Below are 22,522 nucleotides of genomic sequence, written 5' to 3'. Positions count from 1 at the left end.
TAGACGGGCCTCAAATTCCTTTTTCCCAAGTATGAATAGGAGAAATGAAGGTGCAGTCCCTGTGAGCAGCACGAATCCATTTCTTAACTGAGGTGACACGTGCTGAAGAAGCCCCACCATATAATGAACTACCAGAGGATGAGAAGCAGTATGCCCTGTTCACCGATGGATCCTGCCGTCTTGTAGGAAAGCATCGGAAGTGGAAAGCTGCTGTATGGAGTCCCATATGACGAGTCACAGAAGCCACAGAAGGACAAGGTGAATCAAGTCAATTTGCAGAAGTAAAAGCCATCCAGCTGGCTTTAGACATTGCTAAACGAGAAAAGTGGCCAAGGCTGTATCTTTATAGTGACTCATGGATGGTAGCAAATGCCTTGTGGGGGTGGTTAAAGCAGTGGAAGCGAAGCAACTGGCAGCGCAAAGGGAAACCTATTTGGGCTGCTGAATTGTGGCAAGATATTGCTGCTCAGCTAGAGGAACCAGTCGTGAAGGTACGTCATGTAGATGCTCACGTACCTAAAAGTCGGGCAACTGAGGAACATCGAAACAACCAACAAGCGGATCAAGCTGCTAAAGTGTTCCAAATAGATTTGGACTGGGAACATAAAGGTGAACTATTTTTAGCTCGGTGGGCTCATGACACTTCAGGTCATCAAGGGAGAGATGCAACATACAGATGGGCTCGTGACCGAGGGGTGGACTTAACTAGGGACTCTATTGCACAGGTTATCCATGATTGTGAAACATGCGCCGCAATTAAGCAAGCCAAACGGTTAAAACCTTTGTGGTATGGGGGGCGGTGGTTGAAATATAAATATGGGGAGGCCTGGCAAATTGACTATATCACACTCCCTCAAACCCGCCAGGGTAAACGCTATGTGCTTACCATGGTGGAGGCGACCACCGGATGGTTGGAAACATACTCTGTGCCCCATGCCACTGCCCGGAACACTATTCTGGGCCTCGAAAAGCAAATCTTGTGGCGACACGGCACGCCAGAGAGAATTGAGTCGGACAATGGGACTCATTTCAAAAACAGTCTCATAGACAACTGGGCCAAAGAGCATGGCATCGAATGGGTATATCACATCCCCTATCATGCACCAGCCTCTGGGAAAATTGAATGGTATAATGGGCTGTTAAAAACTACCCTGAAAGCAATGGGGGGTGGAACCTTTAAAAACTGGGATAAACATCTGGCACAAGCTACCTGGTTAGTTAACACCAGGGGATCTATCAATCGAGCTGGCCCTGCTCAGTCAGACCTTCTACATACAGTAGAAGGAGATAAAGTCCCTGTGGTGCATGAAAGGAATCTATTGGGAAAAAACTGTCTGGATTGTTCCTGCAACAGGCAAAGGTAAACCCATTCGTGGGATTGCTTTTGCTCAGGGACCTGGATGTACTTGGTGGGTGATGTTGCAAGATGGTGAAGTCCGATGTGTCCCTGAAGGTGATCTGATTCTGGGTGAGACTACTTAAGTCTGAACTGTATGTTGTTGCTGCATAACTGTCTTTCAGGTTAAGACAGTGGTGATGAGACCGGAACTAGCTTCATCAAGTGGCGTCCAGTAACCTCCTCGAGTCTGACATCTTTAACCTGCAACCCGTGGGCACGAACCATGACAAAAGAGAGACTGCTAGCCAGAGAGACTGCTGAGAGACTGCTAGCCAGATGGAAACCCACAATCCTGAACCAAATGAACTTAATGAACTTTTTGTATAGAGATGAATTATAAACTACTGATATGTGTATATATATTTGAAAATGAAAAGGTAGTGGTGATCTGAGTATGACGTGAATGGTATGGAATAAGGGGTGGAATGTCCTGGTTTGGCCCAAACCAGGCCAATTAGTCTTAGAGAAACCAAGGTCACTGCTAAATTCCTCACTGCTTATGAGTGAAGAACCAAAGGGGGGTCGCAGCTGCAGGGGGGAGCAGACAGGGCAGGTGACCCAAGATTGACCAACGAGGTATTCCATCCCACACATGTCATTCTCACTTTCCTATTTATCACTAACCCACTGCCTCCTGGAGGTGGGGCCCAGGAGGGAGGGGCCCTCCTGTCTCCCACTGATTGGTACCAGCTTTGCCAATTTTCCAGTTAAAAGCCTGCAGGTGTGATGGCAGGGGGAGCTATTGCATTTTGCCCTCTGCCCGTGCTGGGTGGAGCTACTGCATTTTCCCTTCTGTCTGTGCTGGGGGAGGTACTGCCTTTTCCCCTCTGCCTGTACTGGGGGGAGCAACTCTGCCTGAGGAGGATTTCCAAGCTCTTGATCTTGGTTTTGTACATATTTGTATATATTTGGTTATTTCTATTATTATTGTTATTATATTCTTTTTCATTATTATAGTTTATTAAAACTGTTTTAACTTTCCAACCCATAAGTCTCTCTCCCTTTTCCCTTTCCCTTTCCCTTGGTGGGGGGGGAGAGTGTTAACAGAGAGCATCTGCCACCTGGTTAATAGCTGGCCCAGCTTTAAACCGTGACACCTACTCAAGTAGGTATAGCTGCTGTATTCCCTGTTCCAATCTCAGTCACTCCTTAGCAAAGAAATCTTCTCCTCTTCTTGAGAGCTCTAGCTGATTCTGTTTCTCACTTTTTAAAGGAATGAAGTTCACACAATCTCATACAGTTGCTTTAGAGATAAATGTAAATGTTGATTTACATACAATTTCATTTTGCATAAACATGCAAAGAATGTGCACTTTTAGTTACCTTTAGCTGCACAATTTCTGAATCTATCAACAATAAAACTTCAGTATGGAAGCAACAAACACTTAGTCATACTAATTTTTCTGGTGCAGTTAATGACTTTATTTTCTTGGTTAACTAATTATGTAGTCAAAAATATTTTTTTTAGAGTAATGATTAGTATGTACGTTGTGAAAATGCAACTATTCAATCATTCTTTGAAAACATGACTCATCATTAATATTGAATAGAATAACTTACAGCTCTCCTTAACCAGATAGAGAGGATAAAGGGAAGGAATTTTCTATCATTCCCTCATTATTACTTGTTGTATAGCTTATCTTCAGAGACCACAGAAGAACTACACAGAAACAGATGTAATGAGAATCTTCTAGTTTCAGTTTCAGGCTTCTGATTCCACACTACAAGCAATTATGTTATGAGGAATGTATTTTTCAGTGCTTCAGTGTCTGAAGAAATCTAAAACAACTAAGAATGGAATGTCCTTTGTTTTTCCTGGTGAGATTATAACTGAATGTCTTTCAATTTAATATGGCTCATCTCCTCCAGCAGAGAAATCAAGCTTTCATTTTTTTTATACTCTCCATTTCATGTTATTGCCCAGGAAAAGTAAAACAAAATCATGTTTTCTTTTGTCACTTCAGTGTGAAAAGATTGCTGGGTTTAGCCATTAAGTATAGGTTACTGCTGTCTTGAATATATGGAGGCTGTTGTGGTTTTTCTTCTTCAGTGTAAACATGATTAGAAAATAACTTTAAAACAGAATCTTCATGTCGTATGAAATGAAATGAAATGAAATGAAATGAAATGAAATGGCTGACGTACACAGCTAGTCAAGCCCAAAGCTGTGGCAGTGGCCCAAAACAATGTAAAATTACAAACTAATGGTGCAGAAAGAGGCTTTGTTCTGTTAGTGTTTGCCAGACACATATATTAATGGAAGCAGGAGTATTCTAGTCCTCTTAATAACAAGTTAATTTTTTACTATATGTTGAAGACTAAAACATCTATGAATCATTCATTTATTGTTTATAATCCAGACTGAGGTTTAGAGGTGATAGTATCTAGAAGTTCAATAAATTCCTTATAAACATAATTAATAATAATCTACATCAAATTCTAACGTCATGTTTACAAATAACTTTAGTACATAACATCATATATGGAAAATCTACAAAGGAAGGCCAAAATATATTTAAATTAATAAGTTAGTCTTTATTTAGAATCTGTACTTTATAATGTGTTTATTTTTTAATAAAAATGGGCAATTTTTATGCAGTAAAGGTCTAAACTAGTCAGGTCTTTGGTACATTTTTTGTTAATTTAACAGCATTAACATATATTCGTTACCACTTACATTAAGGCATTATATATTCAACAGTACTAGGTACAGAGCAGATACAGATTGCACTGTGCATATTTCTTAAATTTAATGCATAGTAGCATAAGTGCGGTTCTGTGGGCTTTGGATATCAGCATCTGACTGCATTTATTTGTAGCTTTAACATTTTTATAAGGTTCTAAATCATTCAAACTGTTTAATAGATGTTATCATCTCATCTCTAAGTCAATCTATGAAATTGGTCTTGAACACAGTTTTGTTAAACACTGTGCTGTTATGACACTGACATGGTTGAGCTACAAATATCTTTTCCTGTCTGTCTTAGAAATAATATCAAGACCAATGATCTCTAAGTAATTAAGTCTTTTACACTTGTAGTAGGAAAAAATACCATCACCACATTAGATTTTAATGAATATGACCTTGCATTAATACTTCAGCAGCACTAGAATACCTAACATGATATGAAAAGCTTTGAATCATGGATTGATTTGCACTTTTTATTTGCTGCAAAGCTGAAATGCTTCTCTAAAATAAATTTTAAAAGAATTTGTATACAGATATATATAATACCAGAATTTCTGTTTGTGAGTGAATCTCTAGCTGAGGAAACCTGTTTTTTGCCCTTATCAGAGGGATGCCCTGGCTGTGTGCTGACACAGTGCAGGGGCTCAGCCTTGCCATGGCCTGAGCTGGGTTTCAATAGTATAACCCCTGCTCCAAGGGCCAGTGACTGCTGCCTTCCCTGCTCCAGCTTCAGCTCTGGGAATGGCCCCTCTGGGGTCGGGGGAAACCTCCCAGCAAAGACCAGGAGACACTAATGACAACCCCCAACTACTTTCTTAAGGAAGACTAAAATGTCAACCTTACACACTGGGGGAATGTTGAAAGGATAAGCATGGCACCAAAGAAAAGGTAAATACGAATAAGTTTTGTATTAACATTAACGGGAATAACAATAATTTCTTAGCTTCACATATGTCCTCTTGACCAGAGCAAGATTTTGAGTGTAACACATCCTAGGAGGGAAAACCAATACCTCAGTGCTTTTGCTACAAACATGGATTTTAGTAGTGGATACCAAACTCAAGCCACAGTTACCCTATTGTGGATTGCTTTGCTCCCACACATATCATGCAGGTGACTGAACATTGCTACTCCACAGCCTAAGTCTAGTTAACATCACAAAATAATTTGATATGCCTGTGAAATAAATGTTAAATGGAGATACAGATAAGTCAGGCATGGAATTTAGTCTAAGAAGGAACATGTTACTCAAATGCAGATGGTTATGGCATAGCTGCAATGTGTTCCTACCAATACACAGTAGGATATATCTTTTTATCACTGAAAGTCTAGACCAGGAGTGCAGGTAAGCAAGTTGATACTAGTTAGTCAAGGCAGGGCAGCTGTCATAGTGTCACCACAGGCTGCCTGCACTAAAGAGATGTAGTATGACTTGTGCCATTGAATAACTGTGTACAACAGGTGAATCTTTAAAATGACCGAAAAAAGCCAAAGACCAGACTGAAGATGTGGTTATGCTGATCTGTGATAGGAGATGACCCAACTATTTTCTGTCTTGAGACAGAAGACACATGGAAGTACTGAAGCTTTGCATTAACAAAGACTTGCCAGTATCTCTCTACTTTGTTTTTTAATAAACTTTATTTTTTATTTATAGTAGTGCAAGCAGATTAACTGCATTTACTCAGTATTAATTATTTTGTTTTCTAGTTGAAATATGAACACACTCACATTTGTAAATGGACTAAAAGGTTATTTAGTTTCACTTTGCTTTTTGTAAGCATCTGTATTCTCTACAGAAAAGCTGTTGTATAACTTATTACAGAAATATTCCCTAAGAAATTGTGACATATATTCACCTATTTTCTGGAGTTGTAGTAAAGCGAGCGAAAGTGTATTTCCTCTCTCTCTAGTGGAAGAAGCCTATTATTGCTACAGAAAACTGTGTATATCATAGTACTAACTTTATATGGGACTGCCATCTAAGTCCTGCAGTCAAATTGCACAGGATGAATAAACTGGAAATTTTCCATGAAAATGGAAAATTAGATACAAAAACATAACCTAATCAAACAGCTTAATTTATCCAGATGGCAGAAAATGGAAAAAGTTGAGGATGAATAAAGTAATAGAAGCTTTAAATTTTGTGATACTCAAAAGTTATCTAAATTAAGTTTACTTATAATCTTGCTTCCATCATGCAAAGTTTCATATTCTAAAGCATTTTATTTAAGAATATGTCACTAGGTAAGGCTTTCTCTTTCCTAGTGAGATTAATTTAAGATTGAATTATACACTCTGAAATTTATATATTAAATACTGAAAAATGAGTTGGCAATTCAAACTTTACCATACACCAAATCTAACGTCTTAATGGGAAGTTTTCCTGCATAAAAACTCATGAAATGCTGACCTCAGAGCTATATCTATAGACTAAAATACATTTTAAAAACATATTAGTTTATCATGAGCTTTTTAACAGTGGTAAATCCTACAATACAACTTCTTCAAATGTCTTAATCTAAGTTCTCAGTCCTTCTTTCTGAGCTTTCCTGGGGCTATGATAAGTGTAGAACTTAAAGTAAATAGACTGGACTGAAGAAACAGGAGAAACAGGACAGGTAATGGAAACTACATTGAATTTTAAATTCTATCTTTTCCCTCTGTTGCTCCCCTTCATTAAATAGATTACAGTAAAATATCTGTTAGGACTTATTTCAGGTAGGATCTTGGTTGTCTGAAACATAACATTGGCAAGAAATAAATTTACAAGGGTGAAGAAAACAGAGTAATAAAACCCCCCTTGGATTTTAAAACAGGAGGATCAACTCCTTGAATAGTTCTTTCACTTTAATTATTCATTAAATCCTTCTCATTGGGCCATGTAAAATCAGTTCTTCTCCTATAGAGAACATAACGAAACAATAGAGGTTCTTTTGAAAGGAAAATTCAAATACTTTTTTATGTAGCAACACTGACTATTTACCGAGGTCATGAATCTTCTCTGTTTTTTCTCTCAAGTATATGTGACCAAAGGTTCTTTTGGTGTGTGTATTGGTCTGTTGCATGGTATCTGCCAGATTCATCATAACGACACCATGAACCTGGTGGCAGGAGCAATAATTATTTGGAGAAGTTATCACTTTAAATACATGCTGATTAACTTATGATTTCTCAAAAAGCACAGACTCAGCTGGAAGTGCAATAAACCATTTGAATTATTAAGAGGCTTTGTGTCAGTGTGATTGAGGCCACTTCAGTTGTAAGTGAAGGCTCACTAAACCAAAGGAGTAAAACTCCTAAGACTTATTATTGTGATTATGTTGTTCTTATTATCTAGCCTTACTGAGAATTATACTATATCATAGTTTTAAAGTCCCCCTCCTTCACCCAGAGCAATTCCCCATCCTGAACTCCAAGGAAATTCTCTGCATGTATTAAATATACACGTACATGGCACTATTGCCTGGAACAGTAATTTCAAAATGGGAGGAGAAACAGAATATGCCATGGTAATGATATAGAAAGTTAGAAAAATTACATACAGCTGAGTGCTTACTTCCATTCTGGAAAAACCTGAAAGCTTGCAGAACGTGAGAGATTAAAAGAGGGGGATGTTCTTGAAGATAAGCTGGATACTTTCCATGCTTTCCTGATCTTAGCATTATTATAACAAGCTACCACTGGAACAGTACGCTAAGTCCAAAGTTTAATAATTAGTTTAGAAGTTAAGATTTCTTAACTAGAAGAAAAGTCTAGAGTTTTACACTAATTTTCCATAAATAAAATACATAACATTTTGGATTACTTAATAAGTGGAGGAAATAAAGGTAAGTGATGTTTTGAATGACTATAATAGTTTTAGAAATGGATCTCAGTAGGGTTGTTAATGGCACTTACACATCTAATTCTCTGTGTATTCTGCTAATAGTTTTCTTATGTCTTCCTGCAATTACTTTGCATCAAATACAGTTCTTGATAACTGCCTTATCAAAAATAATATCCATTTTATGATAGAAATGCAAATTGCAAGAGTCTTTCAAAAAAGTTGGGTGACTGCAGTAGTTACATTCAGCATTTCTTCTTCTATTCTTTTGGTTTTAATGGTGTGTTGCAAAGGGGAAAAGACAATTGGTTCACTTGCTGACTATCAATAACTCTTGGGAAATACCATTATTTTTAAGGAAGGAATAGTTCAGTTCTCTTAAAAAATGCTTCACTGTCATTGAGAAACAAAAATCTTCTGTCAACAGAGCAGGTATTATACAGTAAGCATTCTGCACATTGTCTTTGCAAAATAACCAATTGTGTTTCTGTGGGGTCATGTTCTCTGATAGCAAAACTGTCCGCTAACACATCTAGGACTGGGATCTTAATTGTATGGTTTTTTGTTCCTTAAATAAACAGAATGATCTGTCAACATAATTTGTCTTTCAAAGACTTAAAAAGTAAGAATTAAGTGTTTTCTGTGAGTAGCCTGAGTCTGGATTAGCGAGCTAAATTCAAAACGTCGTTTTTTACCAGAAGTCTTCAAACCTACTCATTTCTCAGTAAATGCTAGTGGATTTTGTAAGGTAAACATGGCTATATACTTCTGTCAGAATTCTTTTCCTGATACAGACAGGAAAACCACAGATTTATCAGTCAAATAAAGTGTCTAAATATGGTCCAGTGATTTAATACAAGAGTTGGTTGCAATCTGGCAAAAAGGAAGGATGTATACTTTGTAAGGACTCTGGCAAAAATTCCTTTTAACTCTGATATATCGAGAATCATATACTTATCTGCATTTGTGTGCTTATTTGGAGATTTCAATTATTACAGAAGATCCCATAAAAACAGAGGTAGAGTGAAAGAAATTTTTAATTGCTTCTATTTTAATTTTGTCCACTTTTGCAACCTTTTCTAATTAGAAACACTAAAGCATATTAATTACAGTGCTCCTAAGTACAGTACACAGCACAAATTTAAAGCCTTTCAAAATACATTCACAGATGTTATGGAGATATTTTAGTTATTCTGTTTTTTTTGTAGAGAAAAAATAAATAATTTGAATCTGATAAGAACAGCTGAACTCTGCTTATTGAAGAAATATTTTTCCATTTATTTTTTCCCCATACTTTTATAGAGTCTCTTTTTCAAGTATCTACAGCATGTTAAAACTCATTAAGGAAAGCACATACTTGACAGTTTTGTCAATACTTAAAAAAAAAAATCCACAAATACCTCAGCATTTCAACTATTCAAGTGAAAATTATAATTCAAGTTTTAATAAAATAAATCACTCCATATCACACACCAGCCTCATAAAGTGTTTACCATTTACTAAAATAGAAGACTTGTTTATCTGAGATTTTGGATAATTGGTTTAACTTCTTTGTCCAGCAAAGAGGAATATATGTGTCGCCTTTCTGTGCAATACTTCAGACTACACAGTCTTACTGAATATGCTTGCTTATTGAAAGTTAGTATCCATGGGGTTTCATAATCTGAGAAAAACATTACTGCAGTAGCAACTCCCTTTGTAATTCTTGTTGAAAGAAAAAATATCTTCATACGGCATAAGCTTCTTTATAAAGGCTTGTATAAAAACCATCATGTTAGTACCTGTATTTATTAATTCCATCTTCACATGTGGCTCCATGTTTGCATTGGTTTACCTCACAGTCATTAATGTTCTCCAGGCATTTTTGTCCTGTCCAACCAAGAGCACAGACGCAGTGAGATCTCTGGTTGTCATCATCGTAGAAGCAGCTACCTCCATTTGCACATACCTGAAGATAAGAAGTACAAATACATAAAGAGGTTTTCTCTACATGTTGGGTTTTTTTCACCAAAGAGTTTAACTGAATAAGCCGTTGGTAATATATGTAGTTATTTAACCTTTTTATGTTGTAGTATTACAAAAGACAGATCTCCAAGAACCTAAAATACAGAATGTCATTAAATCAATATATTAATTCATTATTTAGTTGGAAAGAGGCATTTATGATTCAATTTAACAGTGCCATTTTCATAAGTGACCTTAAAATGTGCTTGTTTTAGGGGGGATGTTAGTGAAATAGCCTGTTATTTTTCCATTGAAAGAGTAAAATAACTGTTCCTGTGCTTAAAATCTATGTATAATTTAAATGAATTTGTGTCTATCAGGAAAAGAAGACCGAATATAGTCATAATTCTGATTAATAACCTATCCTTCAATCTTTTTTGTTTCTCTATAAATATGTATTACAACTATGCTCTGGGAAGACCAGAACCTTCTTTCTTTTCAACCTCCAGATACTGAAAAATTAAAAAACCTAGACTGGAACAGTGTTTTTTCTTTTAGCTATCTTTTGCTAATATTACTTACTAAAACAGTATTGCCTGCATTCAATAATTACAGAAAGTTCTTGGTCAGAATGAATGCTCCTTTCTTAATTTTACTTTTAGGGTCCTATTTAATTTCCATTAAAATTTTGCCAGTGTAAGAATGGATAACTACATTTTCATTTCAAAGCAATTAAGACCTCTTCTTCTAATCAATTGGTTTCTAAAGAAAATGGTGTCTAGAAGATGAGTTAATGCACTAGTACTTCAGTTTGATTAAGTCTGAATCCCTTTATAATGTCATTAACATTTGTAATAATAACTGTTCTTGGCAGAAATCCTCTAATATTCATTTGTCTTTGATTAAGTTTTAAATTGACCTTAAGAGATTTTTGCTATGCCCTCAGTACTGAATTTTAGACTTAACTTGGGATCCCTTTTCAACAGGACAAATTCTTGAAGAAAAGCACCACTCAACATAAATACGAAGAAAACTCCTGTGTTTGATTTTTATGTGTTGTCTTACTTTTTTTTTTAAACATTTCTGCAGAATTTTGTCCTGAGGCTTAGAATTTTCTTAAAGCTGAAATAGGTCAAATAAGGTTACATTCAAGAAAATCATCTAGAAAAAACTTAGACAATTAAGACAAAAGTTATATTTCAATATTGCCACAATATTGTCATAGAATCGTTGAATCATAGAATTGTTTGGGTTGGAAAAGACCTTTAAGATCATCAAGTCCAACCGTTAACCTGGCACTGCCAAGTCCAACCCTAAACCATGTCCCTGAGCACCATATCTACTCCTTTTTTAAATACCTCCAGGGATGGTGACTCAACCACTTCCCTTGGCAACCTGTTGCTTGTCAACTCTTTCAGTGAAGAAATTTTTCCTGATATCCAATTTAAACCTCCCTAGGCACAATGTGAGGCCATTTCCTTTTGTCCTCCTTGCTTGTTACTTGCAAGAAGAGACCAAAAGAAGAGACCAACAGAAGAGACCAACACTTACTTCGCTACAATCTCCTTTCAAGTAGTTGTAAAGTGTGATAAGGTCTCCCCTCAGCCTTCTTTTTTCTAGACTAAACAACCTCAGTTCCCTCAGCTGCTCCTCGTAAGACTTGTGCTCTAGACCCTTCACCAGTTTCATTGCCCTTCTTTGGACACGTTATTCTTTGTATTCTTTTTTTTTTTTTTGATACTTTATACTGTGAAGAAAGATGTTACATTTTAAGATGTTAGTGCAATCCAAAGAAGCTTTAAATTACAATTACAGATATGGAAGATATTTTTAGCATCAAATCTAGTTAGTAGTTTTCTCTATCAGATTTTTATCTCTGTTGCAAAATTATTTCCCTATCAATTTAAATATTGAAAACTCTGAGTTAGAATGATTAAGGGTTTTACAAGAAATTAAGGCTAAATATATTTATTAATCTATTACTAAAGTAAAGCTAAGTACCTCTACATTGTGGTTTTCTAAACTTCAAACCTGCATTGTGGTTTTCTAAAGTTACTATAAAGAGTTTTTTGTTACTTTTTATACAAGAAATCCTTTTAAATGAAAAAAAATAGACAAACACACTTTTGGAAAGAGCAGCATCCTCCTATCAATCAGCTTTTTCTTCTTCCCAAAGTAAATCTTCCTCATAGTTAGGATTAAACACAAATCTTATGATTTAACAGACCATAAACAAGGACTCTTCTGGTCAGTCTGATCATCACACTTCTGTCTATGGCAAGTACTTTAAAACAAATCTGCCTTATTGTGTAATCTGGATAAAAACATAAGAATCACTTCCTTCTAATATTGACTAGGAAATGTTATTACAACAAGGAAAGATATTTAGTTCCCAGATGATTATGTTTTATTCTTCTCCTTTCTTCACTCTGCAGTAATTGAGGGAAGTAACCCTACTATATTGCTGTCTCTTCTCTACATAACATCTGTTGTCCATTGCTTGAGATAAGACACTGAGCTGGAAGGATCTCATTCGGTGCAATCATTATTTCCTAACACTTTTGTCATCTTACTTTTCCTGGAATTCTCTGCAGTTTGAATGAAACTGTACTTTTTGTATATATACACATATATATACACACATGCACACACACATATGTATTTTTTCCCTATGTATATTTTACTACAGTCTTCAGGCCTTATTACTGCCAAATCAATTGTACTTGGATATTTAAAATTGTCCAAAAGTGTAATTTTAGTTAATCTACCCCATGTTCTTTCCTGGACTAGTGCTACATTAAACAAGTAGATATTTTTTTTTGAAACAAATAAAAAACAAAAAATCCCTCCACAAAACAAAAATATTGAAATTTCAAGAAATATTTGCTGAAAAGTCCAGAAGAAATTATGAAAATAAAAAAATGGCAAAGTATTATTAATATGAAAGAAGCACTCTGCTTAATTTAAGTGCTTGTAGATTTAACTTTTACCTATGTTGCGGATGCGATTGAATTATTCCCTGTGGACCAAATGCTTAAAATCCTTAGATTGCCTATAAGCAGAACCTGATGCCTTTACTTGGTCTCCAGAATATGAGTTAGTTCTCCTAGTTTATGTAGACTCAGTTCCACTATGTTTCCTTTTATTCGATTTTGCTACACTGTATCCTGACAATTAAGCATTATTTTTCCATTTCATAAGTGTAGTAAGTATTGTTAAAGCAGTTTCTGAGAAACAAACTTTGTAGAGAACTATACAGAAAATATATTTCTACAGATGGCTATATTGCTCAGCATCTAAAACCCTGCCTGCAATGCCTGCTAGCACTAGTAATTGAAGGGTAATTGATTTTCATATTTTGGAGATTAATTTTACATAACTATCCTGAAGCTCACAGGTGTCACTTGTCCTTTACAAATGTATACACTAAATTCTATCCTACTTTTCCAGATCATTTCTCTAAGGTGGTGTCAGATTCAGTTTTGTCATGTGTAATCTATTCCACCATTCAGAATGAAAATACTAAATGGAACTGGGCGCAAGTCAGGTCCTTGCAGAATAATACTTCCTATTTCCCTTGGATGTTTGACCAGGAAACTACCACTAGAATAATTGAATATAATTATCTTACTTGCTTTACATCAAGTTGGAGCAGGTTCATTGTTTAACTAGCTTGCTTATGAGGTTACTACATGAGAAGCTGATCTATTTCAATTTTGTAAAAGCTTTTTACTTTTCCCACTTCTATTCTTTTTATAGAAAGAAAATAAATTGGCCTGAAATCATTCACTTCTGGCAATTTTTGGCTAACTATCCCTCCCTTTGCCTTTTTTTTTTGCTTTCTTACAAATAATACTCTTCCCAGAAACTTTAAAAGGATTGATTATAATTATTTTCCTTTATATAAATACAAAGACTTTATTGCTGAATATATGAATGTATACAACTATATATTGGGTCACAACAATGCCATGCAACACTACAGGCTTGGTGAAGAGTGGCTGAAGAGCTGCCTGGTGCAAAAGGACTTGGGGGTGTTGATCGATAGCCAGCTGAATATGAGCCAGCAGTGTGCCTGTGTGGCCAAGAAGGCCATACATCAGGAACAGTGTGGCCATCAGGACTAGGGGAAGTGATCGTCCCGCTCTATTCAGCACTGGTGAGGCCACACCTTGAATACTGTGTTCAGTTTCGGGCCCCCCACTACAAGAAAGATATTGAGGTGCTGGAGCGAGTCCAAAGAAGGGAGACGAAGCTGGTGAAGGGTCTAGAGCACAAGTCTTATGAGGAGCAGCTGAGGGAACAGGGGTTGTTTAGTCTGGAGAAAAGGAGGCTGAGGGGGGACCTTATTTTTCTGTACAACTACCTGAAAGGTTATAGCAAGGCAGGTGTTAGTCTCTTCTCACAAGTAACAAGTGATAGGACAAGAGGAAAAGGCCTCAAGTTATGCCTGGGAAGGTTTAGATTGGATATCAGGAAACATTTCTTCACTGAAAGGGTTATCAAGTATTGATAACAGACTCAACAGGAAGTGGCGGAGTCACCATCCCTGGAGATTTTTAAAAGACGTGTAGATGTGGTGCTTAGGGACATGGTTTAGTGGTGGCCTTGGCAGCGTTAGATTAACGGTTGGACTTGATGATCTTAAAGGTCCGTTCCAACCAAAATGATTCTATGATCCTATGATATAAGATATAAAATAATGCCTGCCTTTTCTGCCTTTTCCTACTTTTCCTGTCTTCACTGTCCTATGCAGGTTCTCAAAGATTAACACCTAGGGATTCAAAGACAGCCTCCTCCAGTTCTTTTTTTGTGAAGTTCCCCAGAGCAATCTTCTAGTAAAGCATCTTAAGTATTTTCTTTCTTGTTTGAGTGTTGAAAAGTTTAAGTTAAGCCAAGAAGGCATAACTTGAAAACACCAAGATTTAAGGCCCACAGGCCTCTCTTTATGCATAAATTCATTAAAGAGATTGACAAGAATACACACATATAAATTATTTTCATGAAGGCATTTTAAAATCTGTTTATTTTTTCCAATAAGTAAATGATATTACTTTAATGATATATAGGCTAAGAAAACAAACAAAACCCAAACATGTCACTCCTTTATTTTAGTTTCTGTTCCCTTTTCTATTAGAAAATCTACTAATTATTAACATTATACCCAAATTAAGTGTCTCATAGAGTGAGTGTATATAGATACATATATATATTATTAAATTTTTTTCCCACAAGACATTTATGATGGCCTATGAAATGTTTGTATGAATAAATTAAATATATCTGAGGGCTTTTAAGCAAATATTACAGTAAAATATTTTAGTAGCTCCCAGCAGCATCCTTGGCACACCATCACATCCCATCCTAACTATTCATAATGATTATTGCATCATTATGGAGTTATGCCACGTACAATAAATCTGCACTCAGTATGACAGTTTAAATCATAAAAATGTTAAAATTTACCAGATGCTGAACAATTTAAATATAAACCTTTGAGTCAGTGAGTGTTTCAGTGTTATATTTCATATTCTTTGTTGAGTGTGTACCCATGGACTTCAAGGTGACATAAATGTTGATTGCTTCTTTGTAAACAATTGGCTGCTCTGCATAGCATATTTTTATGGTGAATATGTTTAATAAAATAATTGATTAAGCCTTTGAAACACTGGTTATCATGTTTGAGCAGCTGTTTGAAAGGGCTATATAGTATTGTGTACATAGCTTTTAAAGTAACTATCGTATTAAAAAAGTGCAACAGTATTTTGCTTTATCCCATATTGATATCTCAGTAACTCAGGGGTCTGGGTCTGTAGTCCACCCCGATGTGAATGAATTCTACCCAAACCAGTAATTTAATTGAAAAGGTCACTAAAGGGAAGTGAGAAGGATACAGCAAATACATTTCTTAAAGACATCTAGGTACACAATGGATGCTATTTTGCCTTAAGTATTATCAATATCTAACTTAAAGATTTCTAGAATACTTTGAATGTACAATAGTCAAATTTGTTTATTCTATGAGCTTTTAAGAGTAACTTGCAAGGAGAATTTTTATTTTTTCTAACTTAATTTTCAGCTCTCATTGTACCATAGTTAGTCTTGTTTAAGCTTTTTGTTGTTTGGTTGACTATGGTCTTTATTTTTGTTTTTAATGTAAACGAAGCTTTTGTCATTCTTTCTGTTCATTGATGTACCATCAGCCTTCTCTCTAGTAACTTTTAAATACACTGAACTTTTCAAGGGAATTTTGCCTTAATTTCACAACATAGCAGCAGCAAGTAGGGGAAAAAAGGAGACATCAGTGAGTAAACCTATAAAGAGCAAGAAACGCAGAGCTCAGACATTACACGGCTTGTCAGACAATGACCAAACTAGTCACGTCATGCTCTTGTGGGTATGCGTGTTACACAGAAAAGAGGAAGGTTAGCATGAGAATATATCAAGAATGAGTATTGTGTTTAGGAAACTCATAGCACATGAGGCTTTGTCAGATCACTGCTCTTAGAATAAGTTGTTTGATTTCCAAAAAACACTGGGGGGAATATATCACTTTATCCTACCTCTGTGTTTCCAATACATGGTGACAAACATGTGTAATTAAATCCATGAGATTTATCCATACACAGTGCTCCTGGGGCACAGATTATATTGTAGAATAAGCAGGCATCAATATCCAGTTCACATCTTTCACCTTCAAAACCTGCACCACAAAGAGAATGTTTAATTACAGTTCATTCAGAATATTGACATTATATCTGTTCAGGACGTTAACAGTTAACACCACTCTACTAGAGTAATTTGGCAGTTTTATTTCCTAAACAAAGTGAAAAATTAGGATTCTTCATAAAAATGCTCATTGCATACATTGAGACATACTGCTATTTTTATGTTGCTATTTCTTAAACTTATATATTTAGATGACATTTTCTTTATTCTGTTTAGAAAATAGAATAAATATCCAATGACTCACCTATAGGGCAAGTGCACTTAAAATGATCTTCATAGTCAACACATGTTCCTCCATTTTCACATGAACTGGAACCACAGTTACCAATTTGCACCTCGCAGAATTCTCCTGGGGTTGGAAAAAAAAATCCTAAAATGGTTAACAATTAATATCATGTTCTTAAAACCCCCATGAACCATATTAGTAATATTGGCAAAATAACTATTATTTTAAATAATCTTTCTGGAATATTGGTTAGAATTTAAAGACCTTGTGTAAGTTTAGACTTCTTTCTCTCCATTTATATAAAAAAGATCTCAGGGTCTTAAAAACAAAAGTCAAAACAAATTCTTTCAGCATTAAAATCCATTTTAGATGGAATCCAAATGGGGATACAGAGCTGAAGAGGGAGGATTTTCACTGGAAATAATTGTCTGAAATGGAGGTAATACCTCTGCATTTTCTTTAATTTTTACTGCTGCGTGAGTCAACCCTGATCTCTACTCAAGATTTCTGATTCTATTATTCATATATTTCATTATGTCTTTTCTGGGCTCCATTTTGTCTAGGAAAAAAGCTAGTCCACATTTATCTGAGGTAACCTTTAGTGTCATTCCATTGAATAATTACTTGCTTATTTAGCTGAAGAATTTTCTTAGCTCTGCAGGAAGAAATAACTGAACTTGTAACTGGAAAGTTCTAAAAAAGTGTACTAAAAAGAAATATCTCTAACAATGTGATAAGAGTCAATAAGGAAGACCGTCGGCTTTACCATTAGTCTTGGAAAACCTGTAGATTTGACAAAAAAGAAAACACATAAAGGTTTTCTCCTTATTCTTTTTGGTACTGAAAACAAGATAATGAATTCTGTGTAAAGGTTCTTGAGATTGTTTTCTTGTTATTGGTGTGCTATTGTTCCTTTTCTTAAGATATTTTTTTTATTTTTAATTTATTATTTCTACAGCAGGTGTTCAGTATTTTTTTTTAATTTATTTTAGAAAAGATAAAGAACAGAGAAATGAAAAGTGAAATAATCATCTTTACTGCTAGGAAAACTAGAAGAAGGTGGAGGAGTTTTGAAAAGTTTCAAAGAGCAAAACTTCAGAAAAGAAAATAAGAGTATATTACTGATGTTTTTACCATCAACTTGTTTGTACAGTGTTACTTCACTCTGTGGCTTAAGCAGAAAAAACAGAAGAGCTGTGCAGGAGAAAAATATTTGGGAGAGATGTACAAGAAATTGGGATCATTTCTTTAATCAGACAATACATTCTGTAAAATGTAGTGTCAAAAGTTAGTATTCTATTTGAAATTCTTCATATGGGAAAAAAAAAGAAATAATTTTACTTGAAATAATGAAATCGTTTTTATATTTTTAATCAACTGTCCTTTTGATCTAAAGCCAAAGACATCAAGAGAACATGAACTAATAGTATAAAATTTGGTAGGGAAATTACTATGTCTCTGTTTCAGAAAACATTTCTGCCAATTTCATTCACTTTAATCCATTCCTACCATAAAATATTTAAGCTTCAAGAAAAGTACACCGTATCTTTTAATATGCTGGTACAGAATGTCAAACTAAGGCCTAAAGATTGCTTTTTATGGACTTCTATAAATGCAAAAAGGAATATACTTATTAAGGCCTTAATGATGTGATTTGTTGGCCAGAAATCTCTGTCTTGGGTCAACAAGTGCTGAACCACATATACAATCTCATGTATTTGCAGAGAGGTTGACCAGCATGATATATGGACTTTTAATGGTTATTTTGTCCCTTTGCTACTCAGCCAAAAATAACCCAGTATTAACATATATCAAGTTTTCAACACCCAAGAGTATATTTTACTGTAAGTTATAAAGCTGAGTTAGAAATATTTTAAGTACATTATTACTGTAAAATTTAAAAAATAGACAATATAGGAAATTAGATACTTCCTGCTATTTATTATTATAATATAATATGTAATATTACATGGGCAACTAAGGACAACTTAACCTTACATTTACAAGACTGTCCTTTGCTCACTTTGTATTGACACTAATGGTAACTATATGTATCTGTATCTCTGGGGAGATACCATCGTGATTAATACTTTTAGAAAGCCATGCTATGAGCCAGGACAAGAGTTATAAAATGTAATTTTGTGTACTATTGGTTGGCAAAAAGACATGCTAAAAAATAGATATCTCAAATGCAAAATCAACTGAAAGTATCGAGGAAGTTGCTACCTCCTAGGAGATATGTTTTTTTTTTTCATTTTTTTCTTAATGAGATCTGGAAGGCAAAATCGGGGAAAAAAAAAGCTGGGAATAAACTTCAACTCAATATGTATTTTGGATCCATTTTTTTCATATTTATTCATGAGGATGGAATTGTCTTGTCCAAGAAACCCTTATGAATAAATATTAGTACAATCAAACTGGCTTAAAGAACTATTTCGCTATAAAACAGAAATCCATACAACAGCTGTATCCTTTAAGTGAACTTTACAAGTTTTCCCTGCCACAATGAGGTCAAGAAAACCTAGTAACTCAAAACTGTTATAAAATTTATTAGAATATGAATACTGCTGAGAAATGCATAATTTATAGTATTAAGATCTGATTAAGTGTTAAACGGATGTCAGGAGAGATCTCCACAGTAATCCACTTAGCTTTTAATACCTAATTACCACTTTATAGTGAGTGAGGGCTGAATAAATGAGAAATGCAATACTTAGAGAACTCAAGATTTTTGTGCACAATTAAATGTGTTATCCTTCTATCAGGAATAAGTTCAGCAGGTACAAGGAACAAAGGAAAAAATAAAGAAATTATACAATATAAGAGGGAGGGAAAATAATTTGATTAAAGATTTCACTGTTGTACTCTTTATTTTTAAAAATGACCTTACACATTTTTTACCCAAGTGTGCGTTCTTACAAGTTAAATTGTTTAATTACAAATTCTATGCCCAAGATACCAGTGAAATAAAGTGTGACCACAAACAGGCACAAACTGAGGTTATGCGTGAACATCAGGAAACTTTTTTTTACTGCAGGGGTGACTAAGCACTAGAACAGGTTGCCCGGAGAGGTGTTGGAGTCTCTATCCTTGGAGATATTCAAAAGCCATCTGAACATGGTCCTGGGCAACCTGCTCTATGTAACCCTGCTTGAGCAAGGAAGTTGAACAAGATGACCTCCAGAGGTTCCTTCCCAACCTCAACGGTTCTGTGATTCTGTGGTTCTATTATGATTCATAGAATCATAGAATATCTCAAACTGAAAAGGACCCGTAAGGATCATCAAATACAGCTACCTTCTCCTTGCAGGACTACCTAAAACTAAACCATATGACTAAGTACATTGTCCAGATTCTCTTTGAATTCTGACAGGCTCGGTGCTGTGACCGCTTCCCTGGGGAGCCTGTTCCAGTGACTGACCACCCTCTCAGGGAAGAACCTTTTCCTATCCGTTATAAGTGACTCTTATCACTGGTCACCAGAGAGAGGAGGTCAGCACCTCCCCCTCCATTGCCCACCTTGAGGAAGTTGCTGACTGCAATGAGGTCACCCCTCAGCCTTCTCTCCTCCAAGCTGAACAAACCAAGTGACCTCAGCTGCTCATCATAAGTCTTGCCCTTGAGACCTTTCACCGTCTTGGTTGCCCTCATCTGGACACACACTAGTAGTTTGATGTCCTTCTTATATTGAGGTGCCCCAAACTGCACACAGCACTTGAGATGGGGCCACACCAGTGCAGTGTAGAGTGGGACAATCACCTCCCTTGACTGGCTAAGTCTATCCTAATATTTAATTAAAAAAATGAATAAATGATATAGCTTTCTGAAATGGCAGTTGGCTTCAGAATGTACATATTTATCTACAGTGGTATTTGGAAAAAAAAATCTACGAATATTATTTTTGTCAAAATTTGCATATAATTATTTTTAATGATAATTTCTCAGTTACTTCCAAAATTCCTTGTATCTCCATTTTAGGATGTTGTTTCACAAGTCTCTGTGAAAGAGATTTATTCTTCTGAGAGGAAGGGATTATAGATGGTAAACCCAAGAAAAATGTGATGTTAATAATTTTCTAACGACATAGTTTTTCTCATTAAAATCTAAACGGAATAGTTTCCATTAGCTCCTGAAAAACAAGAATTTGCTGGAGTTGGAGATAACAGTTCTGAGATTGGAACTTATCATTTACTAAATCTGATTAGGTGAGAGATATTAGGCACATTTACAGCATACAGTGGAGCAGTGTTCTAGAAAGCTATTTCTCCTCTTATGAAAGCAATATAACTTTTTTAACATAGAGGCATAGATGTCCCAAAAAGTGAGAGCAGCCAAAGTGAAACACGTATGTTCACTAAATACTGTTCCAGCTTCAAAGACTAAGGGGATCCAAACTCTAATACAAACATTTTCCAATTCAAGTAAACTTTGGTATGCTTATTCTCATATTTTACAAGCTAACATCTTTTTATTTACATAGACCTGGGTTTAAAGCTTTTTGGAAATATCAAAAAGACTTCCACTGGCCACAGTCAACTTATAATTTAGCCTCATTGTCTACTGCTGCGTGAATTATAGACATGGACACATATTCTCAAATGTTAAATACGCAGTTAAAAATTCATCTTCTCCTGGTTTAAAATGAAATGAATCATTCAAGACCCTTAGAAATAGTGCTTCCTGAAAATTCCTTTGTAACTGTTGTTTTAGCACAGAGTCTTTTAGCTGAGATACTTTTTACAGAATGTTTTTAATTTTTTTGAGATATATTTTATTAACCTTGGCTCTTAAATGAACTCATTATTCTGGAACATATAATTTGACTTTTGACCGTCTACTAGATTATCTGTCCTTTTAGCTGCTTCCAGGATTTAGCTGGAAATCTGGCCTTAAAGATTCAGCCCTTGGCAAAGTCTTTTGTAGACCTCTCTTTCAACCAGTCTCTTATTCTCTTGTGAGGTGTTTGTTTTGTTGCCAAAGTGCTCCTCATATGTCTCACTGAAAAATCTTGTTCATAAAAAGCCCCCAGGATACTGGAAGAATATGCAAAACACTTTTCCATACCTGTAATAGAGAAATTTCCTACAGTTTTATCCCCATTCACTCTCTTTTAAAATCTTCCTTGTTTGAAGGGAATCAGTCAATCATCGTATATGAAATATGAAGAAATCCAGAACAACCACTCAGAGCCACTCACAGAGAGAGGGGACATTCCAGAATGAGCATCCTACCCAGCCTGGATAAACATCACCATCCTATCAGGTTTCTCTGCCCTCTGGATCCCACAGATCCCCGAACCATCCCACAGAAACTCTCCAAGGGATATACATGAAGATGCTCCACCTACCTGAGCCAGATGGCGAGGATGCAACCAGTAGACCACTGATATTTCTGTATGGATGCTTATTGGATTAATTTCAGCATTGACAAGAAGAGCAAAGAATTAGGTATTACAGGAAGGCAGTGTGCTCACAGCTGTACCAACAGCTCTCTCAAACTTGTAACTCTCCTAGCTGGGTCTCTCTTTCAGCCAGATACCTGCCCTGGATGTCATCATTCTTCCTCTATCCTTACTAAGAGCCCAGATAGTGTACCAGGATACTTCATCAATTCTTCAGATTTTTAAAATAATGAGTGGTTTGTATGAGCCCTCATATGAGCCCAATAAAAACTGTCACAGGTGATGGAAAATTATACACGTTTCCAAGT

General features: G+C 35.6%; 1 protein-coding gene across 1 annotated transcript in view; it reads right to left on the bottom strand.

The window, feature by feature from the left end:
* The window catches only part of EYS (eyes shut homolog), a 1,023,158-nt gene that overhangs the window by 888,043 nt on the left and 112,593 nt on the right, over positions 1–22,522 (bottom strand). Inside the window, 3 exon segments of the mRNA XM_068405393.1 lie at positions 9,696–9,862; positions 16,422–16,561; positions 16,832–16,936. Of these exon segments, the coding sequence (XP_068261494.1) occupies positions 9,696–9,862; positions 16,422–16,561; positions 16,832–16,936 (412 nt within the window).

The sequence above is a fragment of the Nyctibius grandis genome, chromosome 1, assembly GCF_013368605.1.
Source record: "Nyctibius grandis isolate bNycGra1 chromosome 1, bNycGra1.pri, whole genome shotgun sequence".
Taxonomy (NCBI): Eukaryota; Metazoa; Chordata; class Aves; order Nyctibiiformes; family Nyctibiidae; genus Nyctibius; species Nyctibius grandis.
Note: the sequence above shows the minus strand (reverse complement) of the source record. Positions and strands in the feature narration are given on the sequence as shown.